The 18,274-nt window shown below is 41.2% G+C and overlaps 1 protein-coding gene across 1 annotated transcript in view; it reads left to right on the top strand.

Annotated features, from left to right (window-relative positions):
* The window catches only part of LOC123992890 (transmembrane protein 255B-like), a 29,446-nt gene extending 12,546 nt beyond the window's left edge, over nucleotides 1-16,900 (top strand). Inside the window, exons 4-9 of the mRNA XM_046294504.1 lie at nucleotides 835-924; nucleotides 3,515-3,595; nucleotides 3,794-3,879; nucleotides 9,659-9,818; nucleotides 13,741-13,857; nucleotides 16,347-16,900. Of these exons, the coding sequence (XP_046150460.1) occupies nucleotides 835-924; nucleotides 3,515-3,595; nucleotides 3,794-3,879; nucleotides 9,659-9,818; nucleotides 13,741-13,857; nucleotides 16,347-16,493 (681 nt within the window). The 3' untranslated portion in view covers nucleotides 16,494-16,900. The remainder of the gene's footprint in view (nucleotides 1-834; nucleotides 925-3,514; nucleotides 3,596-3,793; nucleotides 3,880-9,658; nucleotides 9,819-13,740; nucleotides 13,858-16,346) is intronic.
* Nucleotides 16,901-18,274: the final 1,374 nt, after the last annotated feature.

Genomic DNA, 18,274 nt, shown 5'->3' with positions numbered 1-18,274 from the left:
TCAGCTATGTTGGACATCATTTCACAGCCAGACAACTTTTAGGGCCCATGTGAGATGATCAGAGATGCCCAAGAAAACCGAGTGAATCTCCTGAGTGGATCTGTTGTTTAAGTCGACTCTTGTACCAGCAACTTGGATTAAGATGAAAAATGTTCCTCGACCATGGAATATGATTGCTTATACTGTATTTCTCATAACTCATCTCACGTTAGATGTTAGGATAGGGTAGCTGAACTGTCAGACAAGACAGAAACCAGTCATGGGTTGCAAGTAAATACTATTACGTTAAAAAAGGAAGTCTGTTTTTACTCAACAGAGCTTGGGTTAATTGGCACTGGGCACATAACATGCTTTTGACCATAAACAGTTGTTGTGCTTTTTACATGTGTTTCTCTGTGTTCCTTCATACTGTGTTTCTCTTTTAATCATATTTTAATCATCATCATACCGTTCAACCTGCGTCTCTCTCTTTTCACTTGAGTTGAGTGAAAGTTTGCTTTGACACAGCTGTTTGCACTTTGTCTGACATGATGTCTTAAATCAATATAGGCTCCCAAGTGTGTTTATTGTAACAACAATTTGGTCTTCTGGGCACACGCTGGTTGGATCAACGTTGTTTCCACGCCATTTCATGTGAATGACCTTGAACCAACGTGGAGGAGACGATGACGTGATGTTGGTGCCCAGTGGGATTGCTACAACCCACTTGGGAGGATATATACAGTGTACTGTCTTCCTAGTTTTGTTGTTGAACATTAGTCCAACTAGCATGTGCTCAGTCATGTATGTATGTTTCTGTCTACTCTAATAATGTCTTATTCCCTTTCTCTCCAGCTTGTGGCGGCCATTGTTTTCCTCAGCTTCGGGATCATTGCCTCCTTCCTGTGTCTGGTGGTGGATGGCGTCTTCATCGTTTTCAACGTGGTGAGTAACGTTGCTGCTCCACATGTGTCTTTCAACTCAACAGATCACAGGGGGTTTGAGACAATTGTGAACGGAAATGAAAATCTTACTTAATAAAGCTAATTTATTTCTCATTCAGTGTGAAAATAGCAATCTTAGGGGGGAAAACTCATTTATTTCTCATTTATTCAGTCAGTAGTAGGGCTTGATCTCAGTTTCTCTTCCCCCAGTCTCTGATCTTGATGTTGTGCATGAGAGTGTTTGTGAGAATAGCTGTAATATTAGTGTTCATGCATGAGTGTTCCATCGTGTGTGTGTGGATGGAGATTGACCCACCCTGCCTGTAATGTTGAAAGCAGTTTGGATTGAGTCTCACTCCCTGTAGATGAGTGTGGTCATGAGAGAGCGTCCTCTCCCATTTCAATGTGTCAACCCAACCGAAAATTTCACACAAGATCGAATGTTCCTTTTGCCATCCATAGCACAATATAGCTTCAATACTTGCAATAAACTTTAACGTACAGGGCGTCTGTTCAGGGCGTCTGTGTTAGTATGTAGTGGAAGGAGGGCTGGGAAACCCAGCAAGCAAGTTATTTTATTAGACCATTGATCCCAGCTTCAGCTAGGACTGTTTGCCTCTATCAAAACCCTATTAAAAACATTTAAAGAAACAGAGATTGAATTGTAAAATTCAAAGCATCAATAACACCTCCAAATGAACAAGGTTTGTCAATATGCCATGTATTATGTGTCTAAGTGAAGGTTTCCTTATGCAATATTTAATTATGTAAATTCTGCATTTCTTCTGTTTTTCTCTAAACTGTTATCAAGAGTGAATATAGCCAAAGCAGACAGAAGTAAGTCTTTGGGTATAGCAGCCTGGTCTCATAGACTAGACGTAACATAATATGCCAGCTTTTGTCACAGAAACATTCCAATGCACTGTACAGATGCAGGATCTTAATTTGAGCATATTTGCTACCGCAGGAAGGTAATCCTGCAGCAAAAGGAAATGTAAATTATTATGTGGATTAGAATTCATCAACATTGTTGTGGGGGTTGATACATTTTTCATAAGAGAAAATTAAGTCTGAAATTTAAAAGTGGAAATTGCACTAAAAGTTTTACATTTACTACTTTCAGGAAGGTTCTCCTGCAACTGGGTGATCAAATAAACATCCTTCATATGTATGCATTCGGTACTTACAAATGTCAATAACAAGAGTTGACTTGACTTGTTCCAATGTAGTGTCCAACTTGTTGATATACTTATCTACAGTATGTGTTGAACAGCGTAGTACATCACTACTATCTGTTTACAATGCCTGAGCAAAACCTGCAAAATTCATAACATATACTGTATATATATTTTACATCCATCTTCTGGTTCCAGTATATACTCAGTGGTGGGAAAAAATACCCAATTGTCATATTTGAGTAAAATTATGGATACCTTATTAGAAAGTTACTCAATTAAAGTCTAAAAGTATTTGGTTCTAAATATACTGTAGTATCAAAGGTAAATGTAATTGCTAAAATATACTTAAGTATCAAAAGTAAAAGTATAAATTATTTGAAAATCTTTATATTAATTCAAGCAGACGGAACCATTTTCTTGTTTTTAAAATGTACGGATAGCCAGCCAAATTATGCATTTGGGTTTAGTGTCCAGATCAGAGGCAGTAGGGATGAGCATTCAAAATGTAACTTTTGAGTACTTTTGGGTGTCATTGAAAATGTATGGAGTAAAAAGTACATTATTTTCTTTAGGAATTTAGTGAAGTAAAAGTAAAAGTTGTCAAAAATATAAATAGTAAGGTATAGATACCCACAAAAACTACTTAAGTAGTACTTTAAAGTATTTTTACTTAAGTACTTTACACCACTGTATACACAGTGTTCAAAACATTAGCAACACCTTCCTAATATTGAGTTATACTCCCGTTTGCCCTCAGAGCAGCCTCAATTTGTCAGGGCATGGACTCTACAGGGTGTGTAAAGCTTTCCACAGGGAAGCTGGCCCATGTTGACTCCAATGCCTCCCATAGTTGTATCACTGGATGTCCTTTGGGTCGTGATACACACAGGAAACTGTCAAGAGTGGAAAAACCCAGCAGCGTTGCAGTTTTTGACAGACTCAAACCGGTGCGCCTGGAACCTACTACCATACCCCGTTCAAAGGCACTTAAATCTTTTGTCTTGCCCATTCACCCCCTGAATGGCACACAATCCATGTCTCAATTGTCTCAAGGCTTACAAATCATCATTTAACCTGCCTCCTCCCCATCATCTACACTGACTGAAGTGGATTTAACAGGTGACATCAATAAGAGGTCATAACTTTCATCTGGATTCACCTGGTCAGTCTATGTCATGGAAAGAGCAGGTGTCCCTAATGTTTAGTACACTTAGTGTATATATATTTTACATCCATCATCTGTTTTATAGGAGAACTTTACAATGCCAGAATGATATGGAGTCTAATTGGCAAATGCTATTCAAAAGGGATGTGCTGGAACTGGATGGAGTCATTGCAGCTGTGTTTAAACTGCAGTCTAGTCAATTCTCTCATGCATTACGATATCATGTCTCTCTGTCTGTCCCACACCAGGATGTCCGTCCTCTGAAAGCAGGGAGATGCCAGTTTTACACAAGTGGAAATAGCTACATCTATGAGAATTACTATGCCTCTGTAAGTACAACTGCACGCATAGCAATATGACTTACTGAGTTAGCTATCCTGTCCAATTCTGAAAATATGTGTAGTACATACTGTCTGGCAGGGGGAAAATACATTTTAAGGGAGGGATCTATCACCTTTGACTAATCTCTGCTTGTACTGTGCCTGTCACTCAATGCTGTTGATTAGAGTGTCTGCCTCCTCTTGCAGGTGCCGTGCCAGGGTCTCACGGAGTCATGTACTATGAAGGTACGCAGTGGGACCTGCTACTGCTGCGACCTTTATGACTGTGCCAAGTGAGTCAAAGATGCACATACTGTACATTAAAGATCCATCATGTAGCTTTGTGTACGACCCAACAGATTTCTCATTGAAAGCAAGTCTGATAAGCCACAGATCCAACCGGTAATAATCTAACTAACTTTAATCATCTAACTAAAATAACTTTATATACCGTATATGTGGTAACTCACCCCTCACATCATCAATGTGTAGAACCCACCCACCCGTGTGATGCTTTGAAGGCATTTTGTGCCAGAATGCTCTTCACACATTAGCTATCACAATGATTCTGCCCTATTTAAGCTGAAGTAGGCTCAAACATGCACAAATGAGGGTTTAGTCAGGAATAGCCAGGTTGAATGGTGTACAGACCAACTCATCTCTCTTCCCACTGCCCTCATGAGCCATCATTCACTGTTCCTTCACTCCACGCTCAATCACACCATGCTGCTCGTTGGTAAGCGAATGCTCCTACTACCTGTCTTTCTTTAACTTGTTGACCGGTGTTTTGGCTCAATGCTCTGCAATTTACTGCTTGCTTCTACAGCACCAAGTTGGTAATCTCCGGCTCGTATAGTGTATGTGCAGGCAGGATCCATACAGTGAGAAAGTCCTCTGCTTTCTCTCTGCCGTACATTCCTGCAGTCAGCATGCCAATTGCACGCTCCCTCAAAATGTAGACATCTGTGGCATTGTGTTATTGCCCCCAGCAGGCCAGCATCCCGGAGTCGCTTAATCACTGTTGACGTTGAGACTGGTGTTTTGCGGGTACTATTTAATGAAGCTGCCAGTTGAGGACTTGAAAGGCGTCTGTTTCTCAAACTAGACACTCTAATGCACTTGTCCTCTTGCTCAGTTGTGCACCAAGGCCTCCCACTCCTCTTTCTATTCTGGCTAGAGCCAGTTTGCGCTGTTATGTGAAGGGAGTAGTGCACAGCGTTGTACGAGATCTTCAGTTTCTTGGCAATTCCTCGCATGGAATAGCCTTCATTTCCCAGAACAAGAATAGACTGAGGAGTTTCAGAATAAAGCTCTTTGTTTCTGTCCATTTTGAGCCTGTCGTCAAACCCACAAATGCTGAGGCTCCAGATACTCAACTAGTCTAACAAAGGCCAGTTTTATTGCTTCTTTAATCAGAAACAACAGTTTTCAGCTGTGCTAACATAATTGCAAAAGGGTTTTCTAATGATCAATTAGCCTTTTAAAATTATAAACTTGGATTAGCTAACACAGCGTGCCATTGGAATACAGGAGTGATGGTTGCTGATAATGGGCCTCTGTACGCCTATGTAGATATTCCATAAATATTCTGCCATTTCCAGCTACAATAGTGATTTACAACATTAACAGTCTACAATGTATTTCTGATCAATTTGATGTTATTTTAATGGACAAAAAATGTGCTTATCTTAATTTAAAAAAATGACATTTCTAAGTGACCCCAGACCTTTGAAAGGTAGTGTATATTGGGAGTAGTGCCTTTCCTCAGCCACAGTGTGTTTTCTCACAGCTCGATGAAACCTTCACTCTTACGCAGACATTTTGAAACAACACATGCCCATTTGAAAAATAAGCCACGGGAGTTTTTTGAGCGAGAATTAAGACATGTATATAAGCAACAGATACCATTAATAAGAAGGGGCTAGAAGCGTCTTATATGGTGAGCTACCGAGTGGCTAGGACAGGCAAGCCCCATAATATTGTGGAGGACTTAATTCTTCCTGCTGCCATGGATATGGCTGGGACAATGCTGGGGGAAAAGGCCAACAAAACTATACAGACAATTCCTTCATCAAAAAACACTGTTTCACGACACATCATTGACATGTCAGGAGATCTACTATCCCAATAGTGCAAAAGTTTATCTATTTTGTACAATAAATAAATATTCCAAACATAGTCTGGGACAGTTGTGGGATGCGATAGATCCCAAATTAATACAACCACTAGCATTAAAAAAATGTGAGCAATGTGGCTGACGCAACAGATCAGAACGTCTAGCTTAAAATGTTGATAAACTGTTAGTCTATTCCTTCACATTATAAGCGCAGCAATGTGCATATGGCAGTAGGCTATAAGCGCAGCAATGTGCATATGGCAGTAGGCTATAAGTGCATCAATGTGCATATGGCAGTAGGCTATAAGCGCAGCAATGTGCATATGGCAGTAGGCTATAAGCGCAGCAATGTGCATATGGCAGTAGGCTATAAGTGCAGCAATGTGCATATGGCAGTAGGCTATAAGTGCAGCAATGTGCATATGGCAGTAGGCTATAAGTGCAGCAATGTGCATATGGCAGTAGGCTATAAGTGCAGCAATGTGCATATGGCAGTAGGCTATAATTGCAGCAATGTGCATATGGCAGTAGGCTATAATTGCAGCAATGTGCATATGGCAGTAGGCTATAAGCGCCAATATTCCAAAATGCAATCAATTAGTGGGAAAACACCATTCTCAGAAGTGACTGCAAACGTGACTATGCATGTAATGTGTTTATTATAAAGGTGGATTTTTATGGTGAAAATGATCTTCTGCCAATGTATGCCAGTTAGGCTCTACACCTGTTGTAAACCAGTTTCATGTGCTTAAAATGTTAAGACGTTATTTGGCCACTTTAGCTGCGATACAAACCTTATGGGCAGCAGCGTAGCCTAGTGGTTAGAGCGTTGGACTAGTAACCGGAAGGTTGCGAGTTCAAACCCCCGAGCTGACAAGGTACACATCTGTCGTTCTGCCCCTGAACAGGCAGTTAACCCACTGTTCCCAGGCCGTCATTGAAAATAAGAATGTGTTCTTAACTGACTTGCCTGGTTAAATAAAGGTAAAATAAAATAATAAAAAAATAAAAACATATAGGTATATGGGCTAGACTACATGAGGTGTGCGACTATGATTTGAAAAAATTGAGAAAAAAAGGCATTTGTTGTTTCTTGCCTTACTGCACACTAGCTGGGCATCATTCACAAGTGATAGGCCAATATTGTCAGCCTTCAGACTGTTCTTGATTTAATCTTGTTTTTACATATACTAAATAATATATGTGTGAAATTTGTTTTGATTTAGAATGGGCCATTACTATGCACCTGTCTCAAACAGGGGCAGAGGCAAAAATACATGTCATCTATGCACTTAAAAAGCATGGTTCATGTTTTATTCCAGCTAGGTAGGCTATACTCCTGTTGTAAAGAGAAGCAATGTGCTTAATATTAGGAAGTTGAGAAATAAATATAGTAGGTCTAGCTTATAGAAAGCTGATGGGATCCACCTCTTTTTAAATTTTATTTTTTATTTCACCTTTATTTAACCAGGTAGGCTAGTTGAGAACAAGTTCTCATTTGCAACTGCGACCTGGCCAAGATAAAGCATAGCAGTGTGGACAACACAGAGTTACACATGGAGTGAACAATTAACAAGTCAATAACACAATAGAAAAAAAGGGGAGTCTATATACATTGTGTGCAAAAGGCATGAGGAGGTAGGCGAATAAATTACAATTTTGCAGATTAACACTGGAGTGATAAATGATCAGATGGTCATGTACAGGTAGAGATATTGGTGTGCAAAAGAGCAGAAAAGTAAATAAATAAAAACAGTGTGGGGATGAGGTAGGTGAAAATGGGTGGGCTATTTACCAATAGACTATGTACAGCTGCAGCGATCGGTTAGCTGCTCAGATAGCTGATGTTTGAAGTTGGTGAGGGAGATAAAAGTATCCAACTTCAGCGATTTTTGCAATTCGTTCCAGTCACAGGCAGCAGAGTACTGGAACGAAAGGCGGCCAAATGAGGTGTTGGCTTTAGGGATGATCAGTGAGATACACCTGCTGGAGCGCGTGCTACGGATGGGTGTTGCCATCGTGACCAGTGAACTGAGATAAGGCGGAGCTTTACCTAGCATGGACTTGTAGATGACCTGGAGCCAGTGGGTCTGGCGACGAATATGTAGCGAGGGCCAGCCGACTAGAGCATACAAGTTGCAGTGGTGGGTGGTATAAGGTGCTTTAGTGACAAAACGGATGGCGCTGTGATAAACTCTATCCAGTTTGCTGAGTAGAGTGTTGGAAGCAATTTTGTAGATGACATCACCGAAGTCGAGGATCGGTAGGATAGTCAGTTTTACTAGGGTAAGCTTGGCGGCGTGAGTGAAGGAGGCTTTGTTGCGGAATAGAAAGCCGACTCTTGATTTGATTTTCGATTGGAGATGTTTGATATGAGTCTGGAAGGAGAGTTTGCAGTCTAGCCAGACACCTTTTTAATAGAGACCATCACTCTGTTTTCTCACGCAATTGCATAGCCTATAGAAATGTTGCGCAACATGAGCTCATGGGCTCTCATGAAGTGTGATTAGATTTTCAAATACATTTGCATTGATGTCAGAGTGATTAGAGGGACAATAGAGTCCAGTTAGCAAGTTTGGTAGCAGTTAGCAAGTTCGGTAGGCCACTAATAACCATCAGCAGCATCAGAGCTTGGAGAAGTCTAATTACCGTGTCTAAACGGTCACATGGAATTTGACTGCCGTCATGACTCATGAACGCCAGTGTGGCGGTAAAATGTCACCGTAACAGCACTAGTTGGGCCTCTTTGTATGTAAGGAGAGAGCAACATTTTCATGTGTTTATCTACGAAACCACTCATGCAGAGACTTCTTATGTATCTATCATCATTAATTCAATTTAGACGTACAAATGACCAAACCAGGCTTGAATAACACTGGAGGCCCCTTCGGTCTCCACAGAGTTGGGGAAAGCTGATTTTAGTTTTTGTTGTGCCCTTTATGTGGATGCTCTGGGACCTCATTTATAAAACGGACTTACAATCCATTTTGATCTTAAGTATGACTTATGCAGAAAACCACATATAAGTAGTTATTTATTAAACCTTACTTTGACGTGGAAATGATCTTATCTCTATGCCAAGTCTAGACTTGATGTAGGTGATTTTCCTGCTGGTTATGTATGGCGATTCTTTTTATCCCTTGCAGTTTAAGGTCATTGCATTTCTTTTTCACATCAGCCACAGTTCTGTCTTGCTGCCCCACCTCGTTCACTGCAGCGGTGTCCCACTCCCAAGCTACCTGTTTGGCTTTGTTTGTCAACCCACTATTTAGTCCACCGAATAACACGTGTTGCCTGTCTTCAATCTCCTCTACCATCGCCGTGATCTCGACTTCCAAAAAGTCTGCTTTTCTCTTTCAGTCCATGGCTATTCCTGACTAAACCCTCATTTGTGCTAGCATTCTATAAGGGGAAATCGCTGATTGTAAGGCATGTTCAGGTGCCGTCAATTCAAAATTCATTTGAGATTTATGGATCACAGGTGCGTAAGTTACAAATGGGCTTCTTAGAAGCTGCGCAAGCAAGGTTTTTTATGCTCAGTATGTTTTATGAATCCAACGTAAGCACACAGTCGGAAATGATCTTACGACTAACTTCATGTATAAATCTGAGAACATTTTTATAAACGAGGCCACTTGTCTCACTTGGTGCGTTCAGAGTAATGACCTCTATGTTGATGAATGTGTCTTTTTCTTAATATGTTTTGTAATCTTGTATATTGTATCTGAAAAAGAGACCCTCGTCTCAGTTTGACTTCCCTGTCAAAATAAAGGTGAAATAAAAAACAATGGTCTGTGAGAACTCCTGGTCCTGCCCAACTCATTTCATACTAGCTTAATAATATAGCTTTATAAAGTAGCCTAATGTTATTCTATGAATGGCATATTAATAGCATAAATGTAATAATATTGTTAAAGGATTTGTTGTTAGTGACATTCTGTTGTCCTATCTTGTAGTGGGGGCTACATGAACAACTACTATGAGTTTGTGGGTGTGCGGAGCTGCGGGGACGTGCTGTCCCTGTACGTGTTGATCTGGGTGCTGACCAGCCTCAACCTGGTGGCCTTCTTCCTGGGTATCCTGACCACTGCTGTGCTGGGAAGCATCAAGGACCAGGTGAGAGAGACAGGCTGTGGCTAAAATTGCACGCAAATGTACTTGTGCAATGCTTAAAGGTTTGTGGTGTACTATCAGGAGTCTTAATCAGTACTTGCAGTTAAATCATATCCAGATTTTATTCCATATTGTATTAAACCTGGAGAAAGGGGATTGGGAAAAATAATCCAAATCAGGTGGCATTCTCTTGCCATGCAGGTCTGCTCCTGCCCATTCCAAACATTCTTCTCAGTAGCCCACAGGTGTGTGGCAACAGCTCATAATGAGTGGTGTTGGGTGCGGGACACGGCCCGCCTGTAGTGGAGCTGAACCATCAGCGCCTTTCTCCTGCACTGGCTAACTGTAGCTGTCCATGGTTCTGAAATACTTTGCCGTGTTATTTATATGGGTACATTCCTCGGGCTCACAGGTTAATATTGGGCTTGATTCAATTCGTAGCGCTGAAGGTCTGAGTTGTAGCGCGATTGAAATTTCAAGATAATTTTCGATTGAGCCGACATACCATAAATGCAGCACGCGGGAACATTGCCTTTAAATTTCTATCGCGCTGCAGCGCAGGTCTTCAGCTCTACGGATTGAATCAAGGGTATACTGTGTTATTCATTATAGGGACATTTTAGGGAAATTACACTCCAAATTCAAAGTTTCTCAGATGTTTTCAGGTTGTGTAGATCCAGCTACAGTGGGGCAAAAAGGTATTTAGTCAGCCACCAATTGTGCAAGTTCTCCCACTTAAAAATATGAGAGAGGCCTGTAATTTTCATCATAGGTACACTTCAACTATGACAGACAAAATGAGAAAAACATATCCAGAAAATGACATTGTAGGATGTTTAATGAATTTATTTGCAAATTAGGGTGGAAAATAAGTATTGGGTCACCTACAAACAAGCAAGATTTCTGGCTCTCACAGACCTGTAACTTCTTCTTTAAGAGGCTCCTCTGTCCTCCACTCATTACCTGTATTAATGGCACCTGTTTGAACTTGTTATCAGTATAAAAGACCCCTGTTCACAACCTCAAACAGTCACACTCCAAACTCCACTATGGCCAAGACCAAAGAGCTGTCAAAGGACACCAGAAACAAAATTGTAGACCTGCACCAGGCTGGGAAGACTGAATCTGCAATAGGTAAGCAGCTTGGTTTGAAGAAATCAACAGTGGGAGCAATTATTAGGAAATGGAAGACATACAAGACCACTGATAATCTCCCTCGATCTGGGGCTCCATGCAAGATCTCACACCGTGGGGTCAAAATGATCACAAGAACGGTGAGCAAAAATCCCAGAACCACCCAGGGGGACCTAGTGAATGACCTGCAGAGAGCTGGGACCAAAGTAACAAAGCCTACCATCAGTAACACACTACGCCGCCAGGGACTCAAATCCTGCAGTGCCAGACGTGTCCCCCTGCTTAAGCCAGTACATGTCCAGGCCCGTCTGAAGTTTGCTAGAGAGCATTTGGATGATCCAGAAGAAGATTGGGAGAATGTCATATGATCAGATGAAACCCAAAAACCTTTTGGTAAAAACTCAACTCGTCGTGCTTGGAGGACAAAGAATGCTGAGTTGCATCCAAAGAACACCATACCTACTGTGAATCATGGGGGTGGAAACATCATGCTTTGGGGCTGTTTTTCTGCAAAGGGACCAGGACAACTGATCTGTGTAAAGGAAAGAATGAATGGGGCCATGTATCGTGAGATTTTGAGTGAAAACCTCCTTCCATCAGCAAGGGCATTGAAGATGAAACGTGGCTGGGTCTTTCAGCATGACAATGATCCCAAACACACCGCCCGGGCAACGAAGGAGTGGCTTCGTAAGAAGCATTTCAAGGTCCTGGAGTGGCCTAGCCAGTCTCCAGATCTCAACCCCATAGAAAATCTTTGGAGGGAGTTGAAAGTCTGTGTTGCCCAGCAACAGCCCCAAAACATCAATGCCCTAGAAGAGATCTGCATTGAGTTATGGGTCAAAATACCAGCAACAGTGTGTGAAAACCTTGTGAAGACTTACAGAAAACGTTTGACCTCTGTCATTGCCAACAAAGGGTATATAACAAAGTATTGAGGTAAACCTTTGTTATTGACCAAATACTTATTTTCCACCATAATTTGCAAATAAATTCATTAAACATCCTACAATGTCATTTTCTGGATATGTTTTTCTCATTTTGTCTGTCATAGTTGAAGTGTACCTATGATGAAAATTACAGGCCTCTCTCATCTTAAGTGGGAGAACTTGCACAATTGGTGGCTGACTAAATACTTTTTTGCCCCACTGTATGTGCCTCCTCAACCTCAAATGAATGGAAAACATAAGCACAACAAATCTGGAAGTTACATTTATTTAATTTTATTTAACCTTTATTTAACTAGTTAAGTCAGTTAGAATAAATTCTTATTTCCAATGACGACTTAACCTGGACGACGGATGGGCCAATTGTGTGCTGTCCTATGGGACTCCCAGTCACGTCCGGTTGTGATACAGCCTGGAATCTAACCAGGGTCTGTAGTGACGCATCTAGCACTGAGAGGCAGTGCCTTAGACTGCTGCGCCACTCGGGAGCCCAGAGTGCTTATCTTTTCCATTTGATCGAGATGAATCTACAAAAGAGATGACCTGGGACATGGACTTATCCCAATAGAAGACCTCTGAGATCTGAAAACACAACTCACTTTAAGTGCTTTATGTGTTTGAAGCCCTATTCCCTATTATAGTGCACAACTTTTGACTCGAGCGATGAAGGATCTAGAGTATTGGTTCCTTTAAGTGAGTGGAGGCAAATTGCATAACTGTTGCTTGATTGAACCTATAGTGCTATTGATGTGACTGGTGTTGATACAGTAGGGTACAGTGAGTCCATACAAGGTGTACCGTGTTCCAGAGGAGTGGAGGTGAAGCCTCCGTTGAGGACAAACACAGCAAGAGATAGTTGTGGAGAGTAGCAGAGGTATCAAATTACAGACAATCTCCCAGATGATGTATCAAGAGGACTCCTATGGACATATGGTGTCAAGATGGAACAGTGTGAGCCGGTAGGGGTGTGGTCCGGGAAGCCGTTAAACTTTACAAGACCTTCTGCTATCATTGTTCTTCTGCTATGAAATCGTCCAAATACTGTCAGTGTTGTTTTTAGGCTGCCTGGAGTGCCAGATGTGCAGGGTTTACAGTTTTGGAACTATTTTATCGGTCCATTAAGCCAGGCATGCTCAATCAAGCACAGATCAAGTATTTACAATCTTTTTTGAACCCAGGTCTGTCTGCTATCATATCCGAGCAACGCTTTGAAGGAGTGGATGGGGGTTGGGAAAGACATTTTCATACCTTTCTGATGATCAAATCGAATACAAAAGTGTGTCTTTTAGTTTCCCGGCAATCCAGATTAGAAATGTCATGACTCACTTAAGAGGAAAGAAAGATATCTCTCTGGCGATCATCCTATGTTAAATGTCCCCAGTAGAACCAGAACAGCTAACCGGCCCTGATTGAATTAGAAGAAGGAGCTTATGTTCTGTGTTGTGGCACGATAGAGCTGGGAGACACAGCAGGGCATAGCCCAGGAAGACACACATCAACGTCAGAGATAATTGTTTCTTGGAAATCTGAGCTCTCCCCTTCCACCCCAGGATCCCCCAACCCTTCCTGTCTTATCCAAATAACACGGCATCGCTATAAATCTCTCTCCCCACCACGTCTGGTTGATGAGCAGCGTGTCAGGGTGTGTGTGTGTGAACAAGTGGTTGTTTGTGCGCTTGTGTTGGGGGGGGGGGGGGGTTCATCCATGTGGCAGACTGCTGATGCCAGACCAGGTGACAACATAATGTCAGATATCCTGTGTATTTCAGAATACACACAATAGTATCACAACACATTTCACAACACTCCAAAATGTGTTTGTCTCTCTTTGTGTATGTGTTTGACAGAGGAGCAGCTCAGTGACCCTGCTGTCATCTCATCTCTCAGAGGGTGGATGTCTTTCCTCCGCCACTGCCCCCCTGCTGATGGACAACACCAACAAAGGACACCAACACCTCTACCCGGTCAGTCACACACACACACACACACACACACACACACACACACACACACACACACACACACACACACACACACACACACACACACACACACACACACACACACACACACACACACACACACACACACACACACACACACACACACACACACACACACACACACACACTCGTAATTCTGTTTGCTCACACCCTCCACACCTGTTAGTATTGGAACAGATAAGAGCAAAACCCACTGGGTAAGTGTCAAAGCAAACATCTCTCACAGATAGTGAACACATAAAAAAACTACATCCACATGAATTGCATGATAAACACATCATGAAACCTATTTATTGCAAAACACAACAATAAAATTGCTGCTTCCACTGAATCTTCAGTGTTGTAGTGACTTTTACTCTAAAAAGTGTGTCCCTATCCCTAACCCTGCTTGCCTACCCACACAGGTAAGGCTCATGACACACAGTTGCTGTTTCCATATAATGAATCGGACCCATTTCTCTGCTATGATTTTACTAGATCAATTAAGCCCAAGACTGAAGCGGAGGTTGTAGAAATAAATCATTGCCATCCTGGATAAACCTTGTATCTCCTTGTAAACTTTTAGTTTATTTTCTTCAAGCGAATGACTACTTTCAATGTGTGTAAAAAAAAAAAAACAGAAACAAAAATGTGCAGTGAAAGTTGAATGACTTTAAGACCAATCAAAGTCACTCCAAACACCTTGTGAATATCCGGGACTGTACTGTAATCCATCTGAAAATATATTTAACTAATCAGTTTGTGAAAACTTTTCTTTTTGGAGATACAGGGCTCTATATTATAATACATCTAATGCAATGATCTGGCAGTAGCATTATACGTTTGTGTGTCCGATTGTATTTTTTAATTTTCACAATCAGAATGATTGGCGCAGTAGCTAACGGGCTCGAGTTTTGGTAAGTAAACAAGTTGTGGGTGTGTCGAGGCTTGGCCACTCACTGGCCAATCAGAAAAAATAATAATATCCAATATAAAGAAAAAAACGGGAATGTCTATTGACTTAACCAATTGCATTACCGCTAAGACCAGAGTCTTAAGTATCACCAGTAGCACTGCTTGAAATTGGCACACCTCAAATATCTCCACTCCTGCCACAGAGCAAGCAAGTTAATATAAGAAGGGTAAAATACCAACGCTGGTGCAAGGGTTGGAAAATAGAGCATGCGAAATTGCCAAAGAGCATGCCTTTGACACTAGCTCCTCCTTAACACCAGCCAAAAATAGAGCCTGCCAAGGTTTTTCCAGGACGCCAAATATGTACAATGCATTTGGAAAGTGTTCAGACCCCTTGACATTTTCCACATTTTGTTACGATACAGCCTTATCCTAAAATGGTTGAATCCCCCCCCATCGATCTACACACACTACCCCATAAGGACAAAGCAAAAACAGATTTTCTGAAATGTTTGCAAATGTATAAAAAAAATATAATTTAAAAAAAGATCACATTAGTTTTATAGACCCTTTAAATCAGTACTTTGTTGAAGCACCTTTGGCACTGATTACTGCCTCGAGTCGTCTTCGGTATGACGCTACAAGCTTGGCACACTTGTATTCTTCTCTGCAGATCAAATTGTATTTGTCACATGCGCCGAATACAACAGGTGTGTAGACCTTATAGTGAAATGCTTACTTATACAAGCCCTTTTTATTTGATCCATTTTAGATTAAAGCTGTAACATAACTAAACGTAGAAAAGGTGAAGGGGTCTGAATACTTTCCAAATGCACTATATTTCAACAGCAACTATGTTTCGGTCTTGAGCTCAAGTCGTCCTGTTACTGGTAATTGGTCTTGTAAAACCCTAGGGGAGAGAAAGGAGTGAGATACTGTACATTGAATGGAAACTCACAGATGTTCTGGGAGGACTCAGCTCCCTCTACCATCCCATATTATCCTGCTGCCCTCCCCCTCTGCCCACCGTCTGTCTACCTTACCCTCTTATTAAAACCCAGCTTTGCAACTACTGGCTGCTGGAAAGACAGAAAGCACCAAGTAGCCCTAGTAGATCATACCAGGCTCATGCATCCAACCATTAAACCCCCAGAAAACAAGAACTTGTCTGAGAAACATTAGAACTACCTCCATTTGGAATCTAATCTTTTTATTTGGAATCTTTTTAACTTTTTTCCTTTCTTATCCTTTGTCCACTCAAAGAGGTGATATTCAAAGCCTGCTGTTTGTAATTATTCCCAAGTTTAGTGCAGTTACAAATAAAACAATATTGTTTTTCCCTAAAACTAAGATTAGTTTGATTTGGCATCTATTTATTTGGCATCTATTACGTTTATTTGCTTATCCATTCAAACTGGTCATGGGTTTCAATTCAAAATATTTTTGTAACCATTCTTTACCTAGACGTAGAGTGTAGTTATAAATGAGCAAATGGAACAATAGTGTTTAGCTGAATCCAACTAAGCTTGTGTTTTCTGTTCTGTTCCGTCTTTCAGAGAGCCTCCTTATACTTTGCCCCAGTAGCGGGGAAGGAGTTCCCCCAGAGTGATCCATCAGTACCCCTCCATCCCGACCCCAACCCCCCTCCCTTCGCCCCGCTCTATAACCTGCTGCCCTACAAACCACAGAACTTTTCTGTCTGAATGAACCTCCCTATTCCAGCGTTCTGTTGCCAACTTGTCATACAACTAGGGCCAGGTGTTTCCTCCAGGCACTCCTGGCCCTAGACATGACAGTCATAACACATCCAGGGGGATCTGTATTTTGGAGTTTATTTTAGAATAGTTGTTGGGTATGGTGTAAAATGTCTGTATATGAAATGTAAATACGTTGAGCTATTTCAAATGATTTGTCAATTCTTTTGGTCTTATGCTGTGCATTCTACAAACGAGTGAAAAGGCTCATTATTTAAGACCTTTTGTGAAATGTGTGGTTTGACAAAATACATGTACTTTTTTTATACATCTTAAAATCAAATGTATCTGCTAATAAAGTAATAACAAGTCATGTTAAGTCTTTTTTTCTGATTAAATTAACTAATGGACCGACAGCCATACTGTTCTAGTTTCTTCTGGGCTTCATTAGAGATGCTGCTTGATGTTGCCTGCCTGGCCTCTTCATTGCCGTAACATTGTTGACCTTTATTTCATTAGGGCCCAAAACTCATTAAGTAATAAGAACTTTGTTCTTTCTTTGAGCCCAATAGGCATAGAGGGGGATGTGCCCGGAAGTATCAAGCCCGTAGCCAATCAATGCATACCTCACAAACTGAAGCTTCTGTGTGTTTTTTCTTCCTTCTTTAGACATGTTGTTTGCAATGTGCTTCCCCTGGTTACAGAAACACAAGGTACAGAGCTGAGACAATTCTCCAAAATTCCCCAAGATGTCCCCTCCAATTGACAGACAGACATACTCACACACATACACCTTTGATTTTAAGGAGCGAAGACTGATTCATAAAACGTTCCACTCGTGAGGGCTAAAAACCAATAAACCCAAAATCCAAATGTAATTTACTTGCACAATTCCACTTGAAACAACTGTGGAAATGTACAAACAGAAGATGGATGGAGTAATTATCTGGGGTTTTTCTTTCCAAATAAAAAAACCTCTTTCCTCACCAGGGTTCAAAGAATTCCGCAGGACAAAAATAAAACACAAGAACATTGGTTTAGACTCCTCCCATTCTCAGGCAACTGTGAAACCCTCGGTTCAAATACTATTTGAAATCTTTCAAATACTTTGCACGTTTGCTTTAGCCTGCCTGGAGTGCCAGGTGGGCAGGTTTTGCACCTTTGCGACTATTCTATTGGTTCCATTGCGCCAGGCAAGCTCAATCAAGCTCAGCTAAAGCATTTGAAATGATTTAAATTTGAATCCAGGTCTGCAACTGGATGTGAGTGCTTCTGTCTGGTAAGAAGATGAGTGCCTTGTGTTTTGGTGTTCATGTCCCTCTCATGTCAATGAAGAATATAGAGTAGCTGTTCTGTCCCAGGCGTTTCTGTCTTGCTTTAGTTAGTTTCATAGGCAGTATAAGGTAATACACAGAACTTGCATCTCATCCGTACAGTACATTAAGAAATGGTTCAGGAACTTAGTGTGCGAAAGAATACAATGTTTTTTGACCATCTGGACAGCTTTGGGGGAAATTACAACACATACAGACGTGCTCAAATGTATTGGCACCCAGCCACAAAAAATAAGAATGCACAATTCTCTGAAATAACTTAACTGACAAAAGTAATTGGCATCCAAATCAAATGTATTTATAAAGCCCTTCTTACATCAGCTGATATCTCAAAGTGCTGTACAGAAACCCAGCCTAAAACTCCAAACAGCAAGCAATGCAGCTGTAGAAGCACGGTGGCTTGGAAAAACTCCCTAGAAAGGCCAGAACCTAGGAAGAAACCTAGAGAGGAACCAG

Source organism: Oncorhynchus gorbuscha, linkage group LG13, assembly GCF_021184085.1.
Source record: "Oncorhynchus gorbuscha isolate QuinsamMale2020 ecotype Even-year linkage group LG13, OgorEven_v1.0, whole genome shotgun sequence".
Classification (NCBI taxonomy): domain Eukaryota; kingdom Metazoa; phylum Chordata; class Actinopteri; order Salmoniformes; family Salmonidae; genus Oncorhynchus; species Oncorhynchus gorbuscha.
Note: the sequence above shows the minus strand (reverse complement) of the source record. Positions and strands in the feature narration are given on the sequence as shown.